The sequence below is a fragment of the Nerophis lumbriciformis genome, linkage group LG05, assembly GCF_033978685.3.
Source record: "Nerophis lumbriciformis linkage group LG05, RoL_Nlum_v2.1, whole genome shotgun sequence".
In the NCBI taxonomy this organism is placed as follows: Eukaryota; Metazoa; Chordata; class Actinopteri; order Syngnathiformes; family Syngnathidae; genus Nerophis; species Nerophis lumbriciformis.
The window spans coordinates 47,471,274-47,493,032 of NC_084552.2; the positions used below are offsets into that span (position 1 = coordinate 47,471,274).

Genomic DNA, 21,759 nt, shown 5'->3' on the forward strand with positions numbered 1-21,759 from the left:
GGTATTCTGCACCTTGTCTAACACGCATGCAGGACCTAACAAATCGTACTTTGTTTTTTTTTAGACGACGAGGTCACGGTTGGAAAGTTCTACGCCACCTTCCTCATTCAGGAATATTTCCGCAAGTTCAAGAAGAGGAAAGAACAAGGACTGGTGGCCAAGGTGCCGCCCAAGACTGCCCTCTCTCTGCAGGTAACACACACCAGCCAACTATGGAGGTACATTTCTGCAACACACACCTGTGTTTTGTGTGTGTGTAGGCGGGCCTGCGGACGTTGCACGACATCGGCCCAGAGATCAGGAGGGCCATCTCTGGTGACCTGACTGTGGAGGAGGAGGTAGACAAAGGTCTGAAGGAGGCCGTGTCGGCCGCTTCCGAGGACGATATCTTCAGGGTAAAGGTTGGACACACCACACACACACACACACTGTCAGAAAGAGAGATGCTTCGCCTCCTCCAGCTTGAAGCTCTCCATGAGGATGTACATCAATCCTCTTGCTGCATGTGCTGTGTAAAAAACATCATTTCGAACTAGGGATGTCCTGATCCGATATTGATATTGGTTTGATACCAGAAAGAAACAGGTGTCGTGTTGTATGGGCCTGCATCTAAAATGTCTGATATAAGAACTGCGATACAAGCAGTCTGTTGTGCTCTCGCTAAAGTCCCTTCTTGCTAGCTTAGCAGACTGTTAACAGCTTGTCTTCATTCGAGAGCCTTTTAAGAGTCTTTACTTCAAAACACTGCAAAAGTGAATACACACAAATAAAGTATGTCAATATAACTTACATGAAATACTAAATAACTTTTCTGTGACATTAGAACATAAAAAATATTGCATTAAAACCAATATTGTAGCTCGATGCTAATTTACTATATACATGCTTCTGATTAGCATTAGTTATTTTACACGGTGATTTCAGCACCTCCTAATTTGTTAATGAAAACTACAACTAAAAATGCATTCAAACAGCTGTTGTGTAATAAGTACAGTACTTACAATAAAAACTCTTTGTAGGACTCAACAAACGACGAGAGTGGCACATTGAAGTTAATGGCTAAGGCTACTTCCGGACTACGGCAACACACCTAGGGCACACTGAAACGAATGCACACTTGCAAATGATACTCATACGTGTAAGAAAACAAAATATAACAACCAAAAAGTTTACAGTCCATTCCAGACTCGGATCAAGTATGCAAAGCCCATGTGATCACAACAACATATCACTTGATCAATACTTTTATAACATTACACGCTACAAAATAAGTCAAAAGTATGTGTTATTTGTGCTGATTTCAGATCGATATCGGCAAATAGTCAATGCTGCAATATGGATATCGTACTGGAAGTGAAAAAATTGTATCGAGACATCCTTATTTCTATAGTCAAAGAGCTTAGTTTGGGATGCCAGTCACAGTGCCCCCTTGATATATATATATATATATATATATATATATATATATATATATATATATATATATATATATATATATATATATATATTAGGGGAGTTGTCTGTCTATCTGTGTTGGCCCTGCGATGAGGTGGCGACTTGTCCAGGGTGTACACCGCCTTCCGCCCGATTGTAGCTGAGATAGGCTCCAGCGCCTCCCGCGACCCCAAAAGGGAATAAGTGTTAGAAAATGGATGGATGGATGGATATATTAGGGGTGTGGGAAAAAATCGATTCATTTTTTTTAAATCGATTTTTTTTTTTTTTTTTTTTTTAATTCTTATTTTATTTTTTTAAATTAATCAAACCAAACAAAACAATACACAGCAATACCATAACAATGCAATCCAATTCCAAAACCAAACCCGACCCAGCAACACTCAGAACTGCAATAAACAGAGCAATTGAGAGGAGACACAAACACGACACAGAACAAACCAGAAGTAGTGAAACAAAAATTAATATTATCAACAACAGTATCAATATTAGTTACAATTTCAACATAGCAGTGATTAAAAATCCCTCATTGACATTATCATTAGACATTTATAAAAAATGAAAAAAAAGTGTCACAGTGGCTTACACTTGCATCGCATCTCATAAGCTTGACAACACACTGTGTCCAATATTTTCACAAAGATAAAATAAGTCGTATTTTTGGTTCATTTAATAGTTAAAACAAATTTACATTATTGCAATCAGTTGATAAAACATTGTCCTTAACAATTATAAAAGCTTTTTACAAAAATATACTACTCTGCTTGCATGTCAGCAGACTGGGGTAGATCCTGCTGAAATCCTATGTATTGAATGAATAGACAATCGTTTTGAATCGGGAAAAATCGTTTTTGAATCGAGAATCGTGTTGAATTGAAAAAAAAAAATCGATTTTGAATCAAATCGTGACCCCAAGAATCGATATTGAATCGAATCGTGGGACACCCAAAGATTCACAGCCCTAATTTATATGTGTGTATATATATATATATATATATATATATAATATAATTATAAAAAATGTTTTAACAAAAATAAAATAATAAAAAAATTAATTTTTGTTTTAGGATTAGTTTGAATCTTTAAACATTTTAAGTTGCTTTGCATATTTCCATCCTGCGTGAATGTGAAGACTGATTTAGTAGTTGTCATGATGTTATTACATTCTATACCGTAAAAACTCCAATTAACATCTGTATTCTGTTAATGCCAAGTCTCGTATATGTGCCGTTGTACAGTTGTTGATGATATTACACACTTAATGCTATTACAACATTGGTTTGGTTGCAACTGTGTTCTGCAATATTCTTTTTTATGGTAGATGGTATAGTACAAAAACACCATGTTTTCCTTTTCATTTCCCACAAACTCTAAATCATTATTCAAGTTTTAAAAAGTGAAGCTTCTAAATGTAATGGGCTCATGTAATCCTTTTCACGCTTAAGTTAAATGCACACCTCGCTATAATGAGAGCATTTACAGTAAACAATGTATATTATACTAGGAATACGTTTTACAAAAATTGCAATTTTGGTAGTGTGAATGCTGAACTGAAGTGCTAACAGTTGGCATGCTAGCCTGTCAGTATCACATCAAAAAAATATCATTATTGGGTGTAGAGATGTCTGATAATATCTGACTGCCGATACTATTGGCCGACAAATGCTTTAAAATGTAATATCGGGAATTATCGGTTTCAAAATCATCGGTATCGGTTTAGAAAAGTAAAATTTATGACTTTTTAAAACGCCGCTGTGTACACGGACGTAGGGAGAAGTACAGAGCGCCAATTAACCTTAAAAGCACTGCCTTTGTGTACGGCTTTTCATATATAAATATGGCAGTGCCATATTGGCATTTTTTTCCATAACTTGAGTTGATTTATTTTGGAAAACCTTGTTACATTGTTTAATGCATCCAGCGGGGCATCACAACAAAATTAGACATAATAATGTGTTAATTCCACGACTGTATATATCGGTATCGGTTGATATCGGAATCGGTAATTAAGAGTTGGACAATATCGGAATATCGGATATCGGCAAAAAAGCCATTATCGGACATCTCTAATTGGGTGTATACCTGCAAAATGAGTAAAGAAAATGTATCATACTAAAATGTAAACATTTTGCATGTGTGAAATAACAAAATATTTGACTCAGACGCTGAAAATACCTGCACAATGTGTTAAAACGCAAACATGTTAACTATTGTATGTTACGATGCTAACAGTTAACATGTGTGACTCAGGTGTATAACTGCAAAAAAGCTAACATGTCAACTATAGCATGCTAAAATGTTAACTTTAGCATGCTAACAGTTAACATGTGTGAAGTAACAAAATAATTGACTCTGAACTGATGTGTATACCTGTAAAATGAGCTAAAAAAAAAAAAAAGCCAACATAGTAATGTTAGTATGCTTACAGTATACATGCGGGAAGTAACAACATATTTCACTCTGAGTCGTATACCTGCAAAATGAGCTAAAAAGCTAGCATGCTAAAATGCTCACAGTTAGCATGCCTCACATAACAAAACATTTACTACTATAGTGTCCAATTATAAATGTCCTTGACTTTGCATTTGCAGCGGTCAGGCGGCTTGTTCGGCAACCACGTCAACTACTACAACCAGAGTGACGGGCGGGCCTCCTTCCCACAGTCGTTCACGACCCAGCGCCCGCTGCACATCAGCCAGAAGGGCTCGCCCTGCGAAGGCGAGAGCCCGTCCCACGAGAAGCTCATGGACTCGACCACCTTCACGCCGTCCTCATACTCTCTGTCGGGCTCCAACGCCAACATCAACAACGCCAACAACACGGGTGTCGGCGGCCGCTTCCCAAGCCCGTCAGTCAGCACCGTGGACGGCCACGCAGGGCAGCCGCTCACGCCTATCCTGTTGCCGCGGTCCGCCTGGTGCTTCCCTCCAAAAAGGTGCGTCAGGCCGGCCGCCAATCATCCCGCGGTGGTTTCAGCTTGTAAAGTCACTCTTTCTTCTTTTGTCCTGTTTCACTGGCGGTGGCAAGCAGGAGCCATTTTTTTGACAACCTCATTCGGTACGTAGGTGGAGGACAAAAGTGTGTTTGCTGCGTCTCATCGCGCGACGTGATGAGAGCGTGCCATAGCGACTGTTGCTATGCACGCTGCTTCCAAGCTGCTGCTAGCGAAGCCTCAGATAGAACGTTTGGTGCACCAAACTTTTACTATCAAGGCTTTTTATTGCTTTTTGTTATTATTTTTGTTTATCTGGGGTTAAAATGACACACATATTTGATGCACTAAGAATCTTATCATTTATACTCTTTTGCACAGCAGTGTCCAAACTTTAGAATATAGCTGTAATTCCTGTCTGTAGTTTTTTTTTAGTTTTTTTGCAGTGTGGCGGTAATCTATTTTCATAATGTGCTGATGCATGCCGTTTTTTATTAAATATGCTGCGGAACAATAAAAAACAGACATTTGGACACTACTAGCTTGGATGCTAACCCTCGCTGCTTTGCTTCTATACTCTCTAATTATTAGCCTGCTGGTTTAAGCCCTTGGGTGCACTGTAAAAATAAATCTGTAGATTGTATGGTAAAAAAAAAAAAATGGCACCTCAGTTGTCAGAATTTTATCGTAAAACTTAGTGGTTTTACACACAATTAAAAGCTAGCACTTTTATTTTTATGGTGAAATTATTTCAAATGAGCTGCCATTTTTTTACTGTAAAACTTACGGATTTAGTTTTTACACTGCATTTCTGCAAATGGAAAAACGGTGCCACTTTTATTCATACGGTAAAGTTCTGGTGATTGAACTGCCGTTTTTGTATCGTAAAATCTGCAGCCTTTTTTTTTCAGTGTGCCTCTGTTCCCCGCAGCTCCGACTCCAGCGACAGTCGCCTGCCAATCATCCGGAGAGGCGAGGGCTCAACAGAGGAGACGTACGACGAGAGCTACGCCGACGAGAGGGACTTCCACGAGGACGAACACTCGCTCTCCTCCGACATGTACGACTCACACGTCATCTCCTTCGTGAAATGTGTTCATTACCGCCACTTTGCTGGCAGCAGGCTGGTGTATCGTGACGACACCTGCAAGCAGCTGACTCCCATGGAGGAAGGCGAAGACGTGGAGGAGAGGAGAGGAGGAGGATGGCAATCACCCAGGAGAGTCTTCCTCTGTCCCACGTCTTTAGGTAAACTTCATACATAGTGATTATGGCAGTGGTCTCCAAACTGTGGCCCGGGGGCCATTTGCGGCCCGCAGACTGAGTTTTGTTGGCCCGTAGCATGTTGTAGGAAAAAAACTGTTAGAAAAATAAGCAAAAAATCAGAATGTAATGCCAAATGGAGTAGATTTTTAAACTAATAATTAATAACAATATGTTTAGTCTCCGCACATGAACACAAAGTTGTGTCTTTAAATATACATAATATCAGTCTTTAGCATTTTTTTTAATATAAAAAATATTCAAAATGGCCCCTGTATATTTTGACTTTTTAGTTTGCAGCCCTTGGTGGAAAACGTTTAGATACCCCTGATTTAAAATATTAAAAGCTCTCCAGATAAAAAATAAAATAAAATACAAATATAAACAGAGTTACGTTGGTTAGTTAGTTACTTAGTTAAAAGTTAAAGTTAAAGTACCACTGATAGTCACACACTCACTAGGTGTGGTGAAAATACCCTGTGCATTTGACCCATCCCCTTGTTCCAACCCCTGGGAGGTGAGGGGAGCAGTGAGCAGCAGCGGTGGCCACGCTCGGGAATCATTTTGGTGATTTAACCCCCAATTCCAACCCTTGATGCTGAGTGCCAAGCAGGTAGGTAATGGGTGCCATTTTTATAGTCTTTGGTATGACTCACCGGTCATACCAATGACTGGTAGTTAGTTAGTTACCGGTAGTTTGTTAAAGAGAGAAATAAGACTAACGTATGAAATAATGAATTTGAAAAATTAAAGCAACAATAATAAACGCTGTTAAATGTTTAACGTAACATTGATATGTTTGAACAGGCAGACTTTTTGACACACTTGATTAAGCAGTCACACAATCGTAATATTATCATTATTAGTTTCTTACAGGGGGTAAAAACATGTAAAATGTCAGAAAAAAAAACCTAAAAAATCACAATATAATGAGAAAAAGCTGAAATGTTCTAATAATTATTAATAATTTACTTAGTCACCTATAACACTGAGCTGATACAACATCCATCCATCCAAAAATGTTCTACCGCTTATTCCCTTCTGGGTCGCGGGGGGCGCTGGAGCCTATCTAAGCTACAATGTTCTATTTAAATATATATAATATCTGTTTTCCTCCCACCGCCAAAGACATGCACCTGGGGATAGGTTGATTGGCAACACTAAATGGTCCCTAGTGTGTGAATGTGAATGTGAGTGTGAATGTTGTCTGTCTATCTGTGTTGGCCCTGTGATGAGGTGGCGACTTGTCCAGGGTTTACCCCGCCTTCCGCCCAAATGCAGCTGGGATAGACTCCTGCCTCCCCACGACCTCGAAAGGGACAAGCGGTAGAAAATGGATGGATGGATGGAAATGCAAATGTTGATGTTCCTCTGACCCACATAATTAAACACATATAGTAAGGGTGTAAAATTCCAGATGTTGTTTGGCACTAAATTAACCACAACATTAGTGCCGTATTAAGAATTAAAAATAATGTTTGAAAAAAAAAAAACATAAAGCCTTTTCCAACTGTTTATTGACATATACTATTCATGTTTAAATCACTTTTACTGCAAATTAATATCGGCTCCAAGTACCGATTATCTAATAGTGGATATCGGCCCTGAAAAAAACTTTTTTTTTTTTTTACCAAGTACCACCTCAGAAATAACTTGGCTCTCCAAGTACCACCATAATGACCAACATTAAAATAAAGTAGCATAGTAGGCCTAAATATTTATTAAAAACAAGGCAGAGGTTTTATTTAACAAGTACATTTTATATTTTTGGCCAATGTAATGTCATACTCAGAACAGTAATTCATTCATCCAACCAGAACATCGTCAAAAAGCGATCCTTCTTAATCTTCTACGTGCAATAATTCAGTTCAGAAAACTTTGACTTAGGTTGCACAAAATCCTTGAAATTGCCACAAGTGTGCCAGTGCCGAGACCGACGGGTGTGGACGTCATGACGTCTTGTCTGCATGCGGGTCAGATTGCATTCACATTACAAAGCTGAAAAAGATCGGATTTGACAAAAAAATCTAAATTGGACACCCGACCCTGCAGTGTGAAAGTAGCCTAATTGTTTGTTTTTTTGTTTTTTTAAGGGCGGAGGTCCTCCTTCCATTTAGAGTGTCTGAGGAGACAGTCCAGGCCGGACATCTCGCAGAAGACGGCGGTCCCGCTGCACCTTGTTCATCACCAGGTAGAAGTCTGTCAATTGAACACGCAAGTTATTGTTTGTGCATTAATATTTCAATATTTCCTTGGTGCTCCTGCCTCCCTCGAGGCGTTGGCGGTGGCCGGGTTGAGTCCGCTGATAAGGAGGAGTCATTCGCCGACCCTCTTCAGTCGACTGTGCTCCACGCCACCTGCCAGTCCGACGGGTACGCAACATCATCATCATCATCATCATCACCATCACGGTGTCAAATCTGACTGTTTTTATTTTTGCATTTTGCAGCAAAAGGCAGCGACGCCTCGTATCAGCGAGTTCCTTCGCTGAGGTTAGAGGGCTCCAACTCGCACGAAAAGCTTAACACCAGCTTGCCGTCGGTCAACTGTGGACCCTGGTAAGACTTCACTATTGTTTCAAACACCCATTCCAATGCCGCATTTAGCAAAGTTGTTCATTTAAACCCAAAAATCATTGATTTTGATAATTGGCGCATTCTTAAAAGTATGCTCACATTTCCAATGTTAGTTAGTTAGTTTATTATTTCTTCGGTCAGTGGTCAACAAAATAAACAAACAGTTTTACATAAACAAACAGTTGTACATTCATAAATTGAAAATGTTGCAGACTGAAAGGGTTTAGGCTGAAGTTGAACACTTATTGCGCCTAACCCAGGGGTCGGGAACTTTTTTGGCTGAGAGAGCCATGAAAGCCAAATATTTTAAAATGTATTTCCGTGAGAGCCATATAATATTTTTTAACACTGAATACCACTAATGCGTGCATTTTTAAGTAAGACCAACATTTTTAGAGTATAATAAGTCTCTTATTATTTTTAATAACATTGTTATTCTGAAGCTAACCAATGATGAATAAAATACTTCTTACCATTAATGCGACTTCTAGAACAGGTGCGGTAGAAAACGGATGGATGGATTAAAATGCATGAGAATGTTTTATATTTTGAACATTATTTTTAACATTGTGATTACCAGCTGAATTATTCATTACTTATCGTGTTAAGCAATGTCAGCTAAGATTTATCTGAGAGCCAGATGCAGTCATCAAAAGAGCCACATTTGGCTCTAGAGCCATAGGTTCCCTACCCCTGGCCTAACCCTATAAACAATGTCAAAAACAAGATGAGCTTCCAAAAATTATGAAATATCCTTTGCACAACATATTATAAATACACATTGTACACAACATAAACACTGTTCAATTATATACACAGTAAAGGCATGTGAAATATCCTTGTACACGTGTTAAACCTTTGTACCAATTATATACTATGTACAGACAATTATACTTCCATTATTATTTATATCCCACATTTAGTTTTTAATTAACATTGATCATAGTATTAACTAATGTGTTGATTCAAGAGTGATATATTTTTTTCCAAGACATTAGTCTTAAAGTGTTTTTTAAATGTGTGAATGGAACCGTTATTGTCAGGGCTTGGTAAAAGGATAGGACTCAGATGCAGAGTAGGGAACTTAGACAGGCTTTTATTTTGACAGCTTCCTTTTCACCTCCAAAGTCAAGGATTACAATATCTATTTTATCCAAAAAAACTAACCGGCAAAAAGGTTCCAAAAAATAGGAACAACCTAAATTCGCTCCGAACGGAGGAAAACACAAAAGCAAAGACGAACTATAATTAATATATGCTATAAAACCTATAGAACCTACTCAGTGGCCTAGTGGTTAGAGTGTCCGTCCTGAGATCGGTAGGTTGGGAGTTCAAATCCCGGCCGAGTCATACCAAAGACTATAAAAATGGGACCCATTACCTCCCTGCTTGGCACTCAGCATCAAGGGTTGGAATTGGGGGTTAAATCACCAAAATGATTCCCGGGCGCAGCCACCGCTGCTGCCCACTGCTCCCCTCACCTCCCAGGGGGTGATCAAGGGTGATGGGTCAAATGCAGAGAATAATTTCGCCACACCTAGTGTGTGTGTGACAATCATTGGTACTTTAACTTTAACTTTAAAATGTATAAACAAAAAAACGCTCCAACAGGAGGAAGAAACAACAACTATGAAAAATTCTATACTATCTAATCTAATAAAGTATTAACAAAAATTGTCACTCAAAAATGTGAGGAAAGAATGAAAAATAACTGAAACTTACCACTTCGGCTGAATAAACTAAATAACAAAAAATCACTCTGCTGAGGAGGAAGAAAGGAAAACTCAAAATAGCAACGAAGGGATTCAGAATCAAAGAACATAAGCACAAGACGAGGCAAGGCAAGACAAGGCATGGACATGGGCATGGATGCTAGAGAGCACGAATAAACGAAACAATCTGGCACAGAACAAAGGAAGGAGTGGGCTTATAAGACACATGAGGGTAATAGGGAACAGGTGGAAACAATTAGAAAATCGGGATGACGTCAGACTGATGACACAAAAGGAAGGACAAGTGACCTGAAACGAGAGGAGAGTTACTTTTCAAACTAAAACATGCACATCACAAGACAGAAAAAACCAAGACAAGACATCCCTCACCGCGGTGTGACAGTTATCATGCTAACATTAGCATGATAACAGTTTATGGTAATATTTTCGCTAATTATATTCTTTTGAACATAAAAATCTTATAAGTATGCTAATGTTGGCATGTTAACGGTTTATGCTAGTATGTTTGCTAATTATATTCATTTGAACATGAAAATCATTGATTTGGATAAAAGCATGCTAACATTTCCGATGTTATCATGCTAATACTAGCATGATAACAGTTTATGCTAGTATTTTAACTACCGTATTTTCCGCACTATAAGGCGCACCGGATTATAAGGCGCACCTTCAATGAATGGCCTATTTTAAAACTTTGTTCATATATAAGGCGCACCGCATTATAAGGCGCATAGAATAGACGCTACAGTAGAGGCTGGGGTTACGTTATGCATCCATTAGCTGGAGCTGCGCTAAATGGAATGTCAACAAAACAAATAGTGATTGTATTGCACTTCTACTTGCTGCTCTCTGTTCAACAACCCACTGTTCGAGTTTGTCCTCCAACTGTAGCCATCTCGCTTTGTTCCCTCGGAAACTCTGTTTAGTCTTCTTTACTTGGCGCAGGTCATCATGTTGCTTCCTCCACTTCCGCACCATTGATTCATTAATGTTAAATTCTCTCGCTGCTGCTCTATTCCCGTGTTCTACTGCGTGACTGATCGCCTTGAGTTTAAACTGTGCGTCATAAGCGTGTCTCTTAATAGGAGCCATTTTTGGGTCTGTACATAAAGTTTAGGTCTCACAACTACGGTAAGCTGCCGCCAACTTCATTTTCCCCCGTAGAAGAAGAAGCGCTTCTTCTTCTACGGTAAGCAGCCGTAGAAGGGGGGAAATGAAGTCAGCGTAGTTACCGTAGTTGCAAGACCTGTTGTGGCTCAATATTGGTCCATATATAAGGCGAGGAAATTGAGGAAATTGGAGGTTTTTAGGTGCGCCTTATAGTGCGGAAAATACGGTAATTATATTCGTTTTAACATATAAATCATGGATTTGGATACTTGGCGACATCTTAAAAGTATCCTAACTGTTCTTATGTTGTCAAGCTAACAATAGCATGCTAAATTGCTAATGTTTTATGCTAGCATTTTAGCTAATTTTGATCGTTTAATCCTAAAATTCATGGAGTTTGAGACTTGCCTCCATCTTGCAAGTATGCTAACTGTTTTCATTATAACAAGGTAACATTAGCATGCTAACGTTTTATGCTAGCTTGTTAGCTTCAGTCAAGCGGTTTAGAGCACAGATAGCAGACACATTGAAATGTTTGTAGTTTACTTGTATTATTTTTATAATATATTAATATTATCATTATGAGTTCATTGATCAATCGAAGGGCAGCACGGTGGAAGAGGGGTTAGTGCGTCTGCCTCACAATACGAAGGTCCTGAGTAGTCGTGAGTTCAATCCCGGCCTCGGGATCTTTCTGTGTGGAGTTTGCATGTTCTCCCCGTGACTGCGTGGGTTCCCTCCGGGTACTCCGGCTTCCTCCCACCTCCAAAGACATGCACCTGGGGATAAGTTGATTGGCAACTCTAAATTGGCCCTAGTGTGTGAATGTGAGTGTGAATGTTGTATGTCTATCTGTGTTGGCCCTGTGATGAGGTGGCGACTTGTCCAGGGTGTACCCCGCCTTCCACCCGATTGTAGCTGAGATAGGCTCCAGCGCCCCCCCGCGACCCCGAAGGGAATAAGCGGTAGAAAATGGATGGATGGATGGTCAATCGAATGGAAGAAAAGACACCTGAGGTCTTTATAGCAAAAGTTTGGGAATTGCTATTATAAGAAGCCCCTTTTCTGTTTCCAGTGCACATATCGTCATATAGTCAGTCCCTTTGTGAGCAGTTTGCAGAAAACTTCAGAGAAAAAATAAACACCATCAGATGTGACAATTTATCTTTTCACACTGCCTTTAATCCATCTGAGTGTCTGTTTTTACCTGAGGAACACTGGACAGTTTTGTCCTAGTTTATGCTGAGATGCTTGACACAAAGACAAAAAGGTCTGTCCTCCGCAGGTATAGCGACAGTAACGGGAACAGTCGGGTGCCAAGTCCTAGCCCTGCCTCCGGCATGCCGGCGACCAATCAGAGAGCGCCGCGGCCGGTGTCGCTCACGGTGCCCTCGCTACTTGGAACGGACTCCAGTTCTCACGGCAGCGCCGGAAGTCTGGTGGAGGCGGTAAGTTTATATGAGGACCTGTACCATTTTTTTTCGTCCGACTGATCGACATCCTCGCCATGTCTCCGCCCCCTTGAAGGTGCTAATATCAGAAGGTTTGGGGCAGTTTGCGCAGGACCCTTCCTTCATCGAGGCCACTAAGGCCGAGCTGGCCGACGCCTGCGACATGACCATCGAGGAGATGGAGCACGCCGCCAGCAACATCCTCAACGGAAACACCCCCAGCGCCGCCGCCACAGCCACGTCTGCCGCCTCTCAGCACAGCCCCAATGGTAACCTCCTTCCTTTCGCCGCCGCCGCCACGCACAGGGACCAGGACGGCGGGGAGAGCGCCGCCAACAGGGGCTGCGTCCACGGACCGTCCTCTGTGGAGGAGCGGCAGGAGCTGTTGGCGGGCGGGCGGGACCAAGAGGAGTATGAGGAGGACGAAGAGGCGGAGCTAAGGAGCTCTGCTGTGATTGGAGGAGGGCGGCGGAGGAACAGCGGGCTGTTGGAGGACGAGGACATGGAGTGTGTGACCAGTTTGTAGGGTGTTTGCTGGACCACTTAGACCGCCCCGTCCACCCCCCCTTCCCACCCCACACACACACACACACAGTCTGCCTCTCCTCTTCGAACAATGGCGGCCAGTACGTCTTTGTACGTCTGAATGTTTGTAGTAAAATATATCACACTATACTCTATATTATCAGAGTGTACGCTTGTGTGTGGGAGTGTGTGTGTGTGTGGGTGTGTGTCTTGTTTGTGTGCACATTACTGTGTGCGTGTGTGTGAGTGTGTTGTGTGTGTGTGTCTCTAAAGTGCCTCACAGTTCTATCACGTCCTCAAAAGTGTGACGAGCAAAGGAGACGAAGGAAAAAGAAGCCGTTTGTCGTCCTTATTTTTTTTGTCCCCCGTTTGTCTGGCCGCCATTGAGCCGGGGGACGGCAAGTGCGAAGACGGACGTTCGCGAGGTCAAAGGCCAACCCCTCCTCCTCGCCAATGATGAAGAAGCGCTGTATCGTTTTAAACAAAAAGACTCCTTCCTTGCCCTCCTCTTCCAAAGTTAAAAGGAGTGCCCTCCCCCCCACCCCCCTCCCACCACGCTGTGGGCGGGGCAAGGCGAGAGGCGGACCTACACACAGAAGTGGCTGACAAACTTTTGAGCGACACCATCATGGCTTCCTTTGCTGCTTTACTTTGCCCACTTGTCCTTCTCTCCTCATACCTCACCTGACTCCACCACCGCCCTTTTAGTTTTCAAACAGGACTGTCAATCATTCCGTCCTACCCCCACGGGATTGGATGCCACTCTCTACACAGGCCACGCCCACTTTACTTAACCTGGCACGCCTTTTTCTTGTTTTTCTACTGTGCTGTGTTAATTTATCCTCGATTTGTTTGCGCAATCGAGGTGCTGGTCTTTATGATTATTTTCATTTTAGGTGAATTTTAAGCGGTTTTACTTGTGTGTGTGTGCGTGTGTGTGCGTGCGTGTACGAATGTTCTCTCTATCAGTATGCACCTTTTACAGATTGTATCTATTTATTTATTTATTTTCTCAGAAGAGAGAAATGTGTGCACGTGAGTGCTTACTCATGTACTCTTTAAAGAAAAAAGCAGATTTTAGTAATTTAAGGTAGCATTACAAGTATGGTGTGTGTGTGTGCGTGTGTGTGTGTGTGTGTGTGTGGTAGTAGGCCTCCTAACAGGGTTACCACGGACAGGCATGCTTCCAAAGCTCTATTTTCACACTTAATCATCTTTTTTTGTTGTTATTTTGTTTCCAGGTAGACAGGGGTGTATTTGGCCGTAACACACTGTTATTACTATTATTATTATTGTTATTGTTATTCTTTTTACTATTAATTATCTCCAAATGAACTCTTAGGGCTGATTTAAAAGATGCTGCAAGAATCCCATCGTGAAACATTATTTTGATTTCATAACTAGGTGTATTATTATTATTATTATTATTATTATTAAAAAGTATTTTTGGTGGTTTATCTTGTAGTAGCAAGAAGGAGCAGTGAAGAGAGCGCCTCCTGCTGGCCGCTTGTGGTCCACTACATTACACCATATAAAAAGAATTCACGATACAATGTGCGGCTTCAGTAAGGTTGTAATTCTCACTCCGCACCAGTAGAGGGCAGTATTTACCATAAATGGTGGCTGTCGGTGTGAAAGTGTCGCCCCCAGAGGCAGAAAGGGATATTACACGGAAGTTGAATTTCTCAACAACAACAAAACTCAGCTCTTCTTTGAAGTATTCTGACATTAATTCACCGTTTTACCTGTTTTCATGGCAGGCAAGCGAACGCACCACCATCACACTGCCAGGAACTTCATAATTATGCAAACTAACTGTGAATGTGATGTGTGTGTGTGTGGCTCCAGAAGCACTGTTTTAATTTATTATTATTGTTATTATTATTACTATTAGCTACAGTTCATTTTTTGCAGCATATAAGTAATTAGGTGGACGCGTGTGCTTTTAATGGCAGGTTAGGATTGTTTATTTCAATTTAAAAGACACTTTCTGTCATTTAAAAGGATGTACTTGAAGGCCCCGGAGAATATCCCTTGACCGCAGCGTTGAAAAAAGCAGGTGTCCATTGAGTAAGAGTTGTGTGTTAGCGCCCCCGTGTGGACAGGAGGATTTAGGCGTGTTTTCCCTGCATCCCACAAGATATGCAAAAACAATGCAATAACTGACTGTCTGCAAGGTTCATAAGATGGTGTATTTTCTAGAATATGCCAGAGAAACCTAACATACTTGATATCAGGTGATATATTAATTGTGACGATGTGTTTACAACTGATTACATATTGTTATTTTTTGTGGTTATTTGCCTGCAGACGCCTGAATGGCTCACTTTGATTAATTTCTCCGTTGTGTTTGGGTTAGTCATCATGCAGTCATTTTTAAACAGAGAGATGCTTTTGCATATCTTGCGAGAAGGACAGCAGGTGTTTTATTGTGAAAGGGCTGCTCCAAATTAAAGGTTAGCCATAACATATAAAGGGAAGTTTTGAGGGCCAAATATTTTTTCTAAGCAATTGAATCCCTTTTTGGGGACGTAAGAGGTGTCACATGAATGTGTTGGCAGGAAGAGGACCATATTTGGTCATGTCACATGACAAGAAACATGTTGCGAAAGACAAAGAAGTGTTTAATATGACTTTCCTGCATGGCTTTTTCACTTCAGAGCAGGGATGGACTCACGTTTCCTAATTAATCAACTGTGAGGAAAATTAATTCAGAATTAATGCGGAGGTGTCCAAAATGCGTTCTATGGTTTTGAGTTGATTTGTTTTCCGATGAGGGGCCGACTTGTCCGGGGTCTAATCTGCCTTCCGCCCGAGTGCACCTGGGATAGGCTCTGACGCCGAGAGAGACAAGCAGTGGAAAACAATAACAAACAAAAAAACATTTGTATTTGGGTTTTTAGACACATACAGTTGACAGGACTACTCCACAATACTGTTTTATACACACACACACACACACACATATATATATATATATATATATATATATATATATATATATATATATATATATATATATATATATATATATATATATATATATATATTTGAGGTTTCTGTGGTTTATTCGTTATACAGTGCTCAATACTGGGGTAAATCAGAATATACGTTAGGTCAGGAAAAAACACAGAGGCTATTTCATCCCTACAAGCCTGTTTCGCAGGTTTCCCTGCTCTTCAGGGGATTTTATTGAAGTGCCTGTGGTTGTTATATATATATATATAGGGTACATTACATGGGAGTGTGGCCATTGTTACACAGTAGTAGTAGTCGTCGTAGGCACTACTGTGTAACAATGGCCACACCCCCATGTAATGTATCCTATACAGTATATATGTAACAACCACAGACACTTCAATAAAATCCCCTGAAGAGCAGGGAAACCTGCGAAACAGGCTTGTAGGGATGAAATAGCCTCTGTGTTTTTTTCCTGACCTAAAATGATGTGTGTGTGTGTGTGTGTATGTATATATATATATATATATATATATATATATATATATATATATATATATACAACTACACTAAAGGCTCATCGACCACCCACATTTCAATTGTGTTTCAATCGGGGTAAATTTGGAGATCAGTCTCTCTCACATATTTCAGAAAATCACCGCACAGTTCATGCTTTTAGTACGTCACAGTTTACATAATTCCACATGTCCGAAAAGGAGTAGGAAGAAGCAGTAGGTGCGTGCGATACCACTGATTTTTTTCTTTCCGATCCGATACCGAGTAAAATTCAGGCTAGTATCGTTGATGCTGGTGCTTTGTGCAAATATACCTAAAGTGTGTGGTAAAATTTAAAAAATGAGTGTATTTCCAATGTTGCTGCTGTTGGGAAATCATCTTCAAACAATATCAAATCACAGGGCGAAACAAACGACGGTTTTATTCTGCACTGACTGCGTTATCTTATTTGTGTTCAACTCTGTAACTGTGTCGTGTCTCCAAATAGCCTTCGACAAAAGGATACATGCACTTGCTGTTTTGTAATAGGGAGTGACTCGGTTCAATTGCCAGTCATTTTTTTAAATAAATCAGTTTGCAATACCGTGGAGCGGTATAGCTCGGTTGGTAGAGTGGCCGTGCCAGCAACTTCAGGGTTCCAGGTTCGATCCCCGCTTCCGCCAACCTAGTCACTGCTGTTGTGGCCTTGGGCAAGACACTTTACCCGCCTGCTCCCAGTGCCACCCATACTGGTTTTAAAAAAAAAAATGTAACTTAAGTATTGGGTTTCACAATGTAAAGCACTTTGAGTCACTAGAGAAAATCGCTATATAAATATAACTCACTTCACAATAGCTGTTCTATTGCAATTGCTATGTATAGTTTAATGACACCTAGATTAGGAATTATTTAAGAAATATTACTTAAATAAATCTAGGCTTGTTTGCCTATATGGGATTAGTGTAGTGTCATATACTGTATATTAGAGGTATTTTTTTTTTTTACCACCAATCACTTTTCATTTAGAGATGATCGCAGTTATTTAGTCACTTTCTGTTGATGATATACATTATCTGAAATAACTAAAGTATCAATATTTTGATGTGAGTATATATAGTATAAAGAATCGATGTTTCAGTATCGATCTGCACATCACTGAAGAGCAGGTCTTATTTAATTCTACCTATAAAGTCCCTCCAGGATTACATTGGCTTTTTTTTTTGCTCATGGTTGCGTCCTAAAATCCTTCATTCGCGGCAGCCTTTTTAGAAAATTGCGTCGAAAGTTGCAATATTTCAAGACTTATTTATTCAATAAGATAAAATCCACTTGTGATTTTATGATCTTTTTAATCAATGTTTTAAGCATTCCTAATACCTCAAACAGTATAGGATTTGAACAAAAATTGCATTAACAAACACTGTGTTGATGTTTTACTGGTTTTATACCGCACAGACTTAGAAGTAATATCACATACTCAGAACTCCTAGTCAAATTACTGTACTGTTCTAATTCATTACAATTAATAATAGTAATAACTATAATTGCAACCAAAGGCTTTTTTATCGTTTGCTGTCTGCTCTGTCGTCCGCAAGTTGCAGACATTCTCTGTGTATGTTTTACACTTAAAAAGTGTTTGTCCATCTTAAACACATTAAGAGCATCTGTCAACTTAAAAAAAAAAAGTGTTTGTTGGTAAATGTGAGATGACAAGAGATTATCATCACACTTCAACATCTCTAAAATGTTAATCCTGCCTTTTTGCTAGGCCAGCAAATGAACATGTGTTCTTTATTGTCTCACCCTGAATAAATAAATGTTAAATAAATATATAAAAACATGTAATCTAGGAAGTAAATGTTTATATGCTACATTACCCAGAAGGCTTAGCGCTGTAGACAGGAACAGGCAGTATATCAGAACAATGCGGGAGGACAACAATTGTGTTGTTTGATCAATAATGACTTGATATACACGCAGATCACGCGCTGTGCGAAAGGCCCTGTGATCCGTGGCCCTGTTTTGCATAAAGAAATGCATGTAAAATTCTGCTCAGGGCCCCAATTATCCAAGTGCGGCCCTGCTTATAATTCTAAAGTTGTATTAATACTGACCAAACTCTGGCCACTGAGCTGCCACTTTTTTACCGTAAATTCTACTGAGGTGTTTTCACAGTCGACTATATTTTCATATAAAAGATAAAGATTATTTATGCGACAACTAAATACATTTGAATGTATGTTTAAAAATGACTTGTTGCAGTACCTAATCATAAAATGACTTGATATTCTTCCATAATATGACGGTAGAAAGGAATATTCAACATATACTGCAAAGGACGTTGCATAAAATATAAACTATTAGGGTAGTGTGCATTCATCCCAAACTTGTTTTATTGCAAAAAAGCGACTTTTATTGTGCTAGGTCATAATCGTAACAAAAAAAAAAAGATGGCCGTAAAATTTGTCTGTGGTGTAAATATTTTGGACACCCTTTCTTTATAATGAATTATTGTTTTTCCTAAGGAAAATCTAACAATATCCCATCCCTGCTCTGGAAGGCTGTAAAAGTGATACATGTGAATAATGATGAATATTTCCTCGCCATAGGCCATTGATTGTATATTTTTCTACGTCATATCTGCTATAAGAGAATGTTGACAAATTAGAGGCTTTGGGAATGTTTTTACTGCTTGGCATGAATTTTTCGGACAGTTTTCCCACTTGAAAAAAATATTTTCTAACCCAGAGGAATATCATATTTATTGAAGGAGTATTATAAGAGGATTTGTGGTTATCCCAGTACTGGAATGTGAAGGAAAGAAGTGATCAAGGCACCAAAACAAATACTTTTGTCGTGTTTTCTGTGCGCGTGGCAGCCATCCTACTACTGTAGCACCCTTCTAGAACACGTTTCAATATTAATACCAGAATTTGACCAAAAAAAAACAAACAAAAAAAAGGACTACACGTCTCTATGCTAGGAAACTCATGTAGCCTCTTTTACAGTATTTTGCATATTTTCCCTCAGATACATTTCATCCAAGACGGGTAGTGTACAGATATTTTGCAGTCCAAGCGTGGAAAGAGTGTCATATATAGAATGCTAGTTTATATTATTCTATTTTAGATATGAGATGGAGAGATGCTAAAGGTTAAATGGAGGGAAATTCAGCGGGTTTTTTTTTTCATGTGAAAAATCACAGTTGACTTTTTGTTGGTTTTCAGATGGTTTTCCCCCTGACGATAAGTTTCCTTTTATAGGTGGGAGATTGTTCACAGTGCAAGATGTGCAGGATTGTTTAAAAATGAAAACTTGATTTCCTGTCACACGGTTGCTATGCACATCATCGTCATGTAGCAACTGCAGCGTTCTTAATATTATATATTGTTTTCCCGTTTGTTTTATTTTCAGGATGAGGGAACCTCATTTGTGGTGCATGTGTGTGTACGGGAGTGTGTGTGCAGCTTTAAGGAGATTTTACTTTGCAGGAATGTTGTTGTTTTTTCCAAACACTTTGTTTTTCATGCTAACAAGGCGGGAAGTGTGCTGTGAGACGTTCAAAGACCAATTACAGTACAAATACAGTACAGTTACAGTACTTACCTTGTGTTGTATTTACTGCCATGACGTCGCTAGTTCAAGGCTAAGAAACTAGCGCATGTTTGCTTGTGTTGCCGCCCGATCTGTTTGCGCTTGCGCCAAAAGTCAGCAACTTCTGTTTCCTATATTTGTTTTAAACAAAAAAAATAAGAATATTAAAAAAAAACATTTTTTTAAAATAATTGAACAAACAAAATAATTTCCAATACAATTCAATAGTTGACAATAGGAGGTTGAACAATTTACATCAATTAACTACAATTAAATAAATGACCTACATACATACAAACCAGTTAAAGAAAATAAAAGTAAAAAAATAGACAAACAAAAAAAAGTAAAGTGTATCCAATAAATAACAAGTGTTTTCACATATATTTTTAAATGTTCGAAGTTGTAACTAATAACTTAAAGTCATTAATCCAAAGGGAGAACTTGGTTTTAACTTTGAAACATTTTAACAAGGTTCCTAACAACAGATGAATATTAATAACCGTTTTTAGGTTGCTGTTTTTTATCAATTTAATATCTGTTACAGTTCAGGCAGTTTTTCCAAATGTATAACACGGTTTTTTTTCTAAACAACAATTTAAACAAGTACTAACAACCTCAAATAATCGACAACCAAACTATAAAATTAAAATAACTTGTAGCCATCCACATCGTTCAATACTCAACTTTGAATTGAAAGTTGTTGTTTTTTTATATTTCTCTAAATAGCGCGGCGAGAAGGTTATGTCTGCGAGTGTGTGTTGCAAATGCAGCGCATGCGCAAACGGATCGGACCGTGACGGGTCGGTTGGTATAAACACAAGCCACGCCCCCTCCATTGTGGGAGAGATTCTTATTGGTCGCCTGCATGTTTGACGCACCCTCCTCTTTTATCCGCTTCTTCTCTTTTTCTAAGGTTTTGTTCTCCACTCATTTCATTTTTGACTCTAGAAAAAGGGAAAGAATAAATCAGAATATTAACTCAATCACTTTTTTCTACTCCTATTTTCCAAAAAAAGAAAAAAAAAGAAAAAACCCAACCTGACAAAAAACGCCAAACAAAAATGTGTAAATAAAGTCAATTGTACAGTTTGTATCTGTAAGTCGTCAGTCTGTCATTGGTGACAGAGTCTGTCTTGCTTATAACGCACGCTACCAGTAAATAACAACAGAAAAAAATATATTTAGACTGTATGGTCCCCTTGAAAGCAAGTTTTAAATTAATATCTGATGTATATTCCTGTAACATTGCATTTTTATCGGAGGAATGATGTTGTTAAAAAAAATTGCAAATAAATTGCATTTCCTACAGTTGTTTTTATTTTTTATTTTTTAGTCCATTTCCACACAAACACATACTTTTAAAGAGTTTAAACATCTTAAACTACATCATTAAAAACGATCTTTGTCCCCTACTAGGAACTAGTAGGTGACAAGCCAATCAGACGCCTCAATTACGTCATTTCCGGAGGGGGGACTGCAGCGAACATGGCGGGTCGCGGCAACAAAAAGGCATATTGACGTTTCTTTTTGTCAATTTAGCGCAAAAGTATGCGTATATGTACGCTTCACAATACAACATGTCTGACCAGTATGTGTAAATGCATCAAGCCAGCGTTGTTTACTATTGTACTACTTTTCTTTTTCTTTTTTATTGAACAAACAATACA

At 39.3% G+C, this 21,759-nt stretch overlaps 1 protein-coding gene across 4 annotated transcripts in view; it reads left to right on the forward strand.

Annotated features, from left to right (window-relative positions):
- Window positions 1-16,020, forward strand: part of cacna1c (calcium channel, voltage-dependent, L type, alpha 1C subunit) — a 261,395-nt gene extending 245,375 nt beyond the window's left edge. For 3 of the 4 annotated variants that reach the window (XM_061959443.2, XM_061959444.2, XM_061959446.2), the window contains 11 exons: window positions 65-192; window positions 261-395; window positions 4,047-4,390; window positions 4,486-4,512; window positions 5,319-5,447; window positions 5,508-5,635; window positions 7,744-7,841; window positions 7,926-8,022; window positions 8,100-8,208; window positions 12,355-12,517; window positions 12,597-16,020. In XM_061959443.2, coding sequence (XP_061815427.1) covers window positions 65-192; window positions 261-395; window positions 4,047-4,390; window positions 4,486-4,512; window positions 5,319-5,447; window positions 5,508-5,635; window positions 7,744-7,841; window positions 7,926-8,022; window positions 8,100-8,208; window positions 12,355-12,517; window positions 12,597-13,046 — 1,808 coding nt within the window. In that variant the 3' untranslated portion in view covers window positions 13,047-16,020. The remainder of the gene's footprint in view (window positions 1-64; window positions 193-260; window positions 396-4,046; window positions 4,391-4,485; window positions 4,513-5,318; window positions 5,448-5,507; window positions 5,636-7,743; window positions 7,842-7,925; window positions 8,023-8,099; window positions 8,209-12,354; window positions 12,518-12,596) is intronic. The other variant, XM_061959445.2, reaches the window with a different exon arrangement.
- Window positions 16,021-21,759: the final 5,739 nt, after the last annotated feature.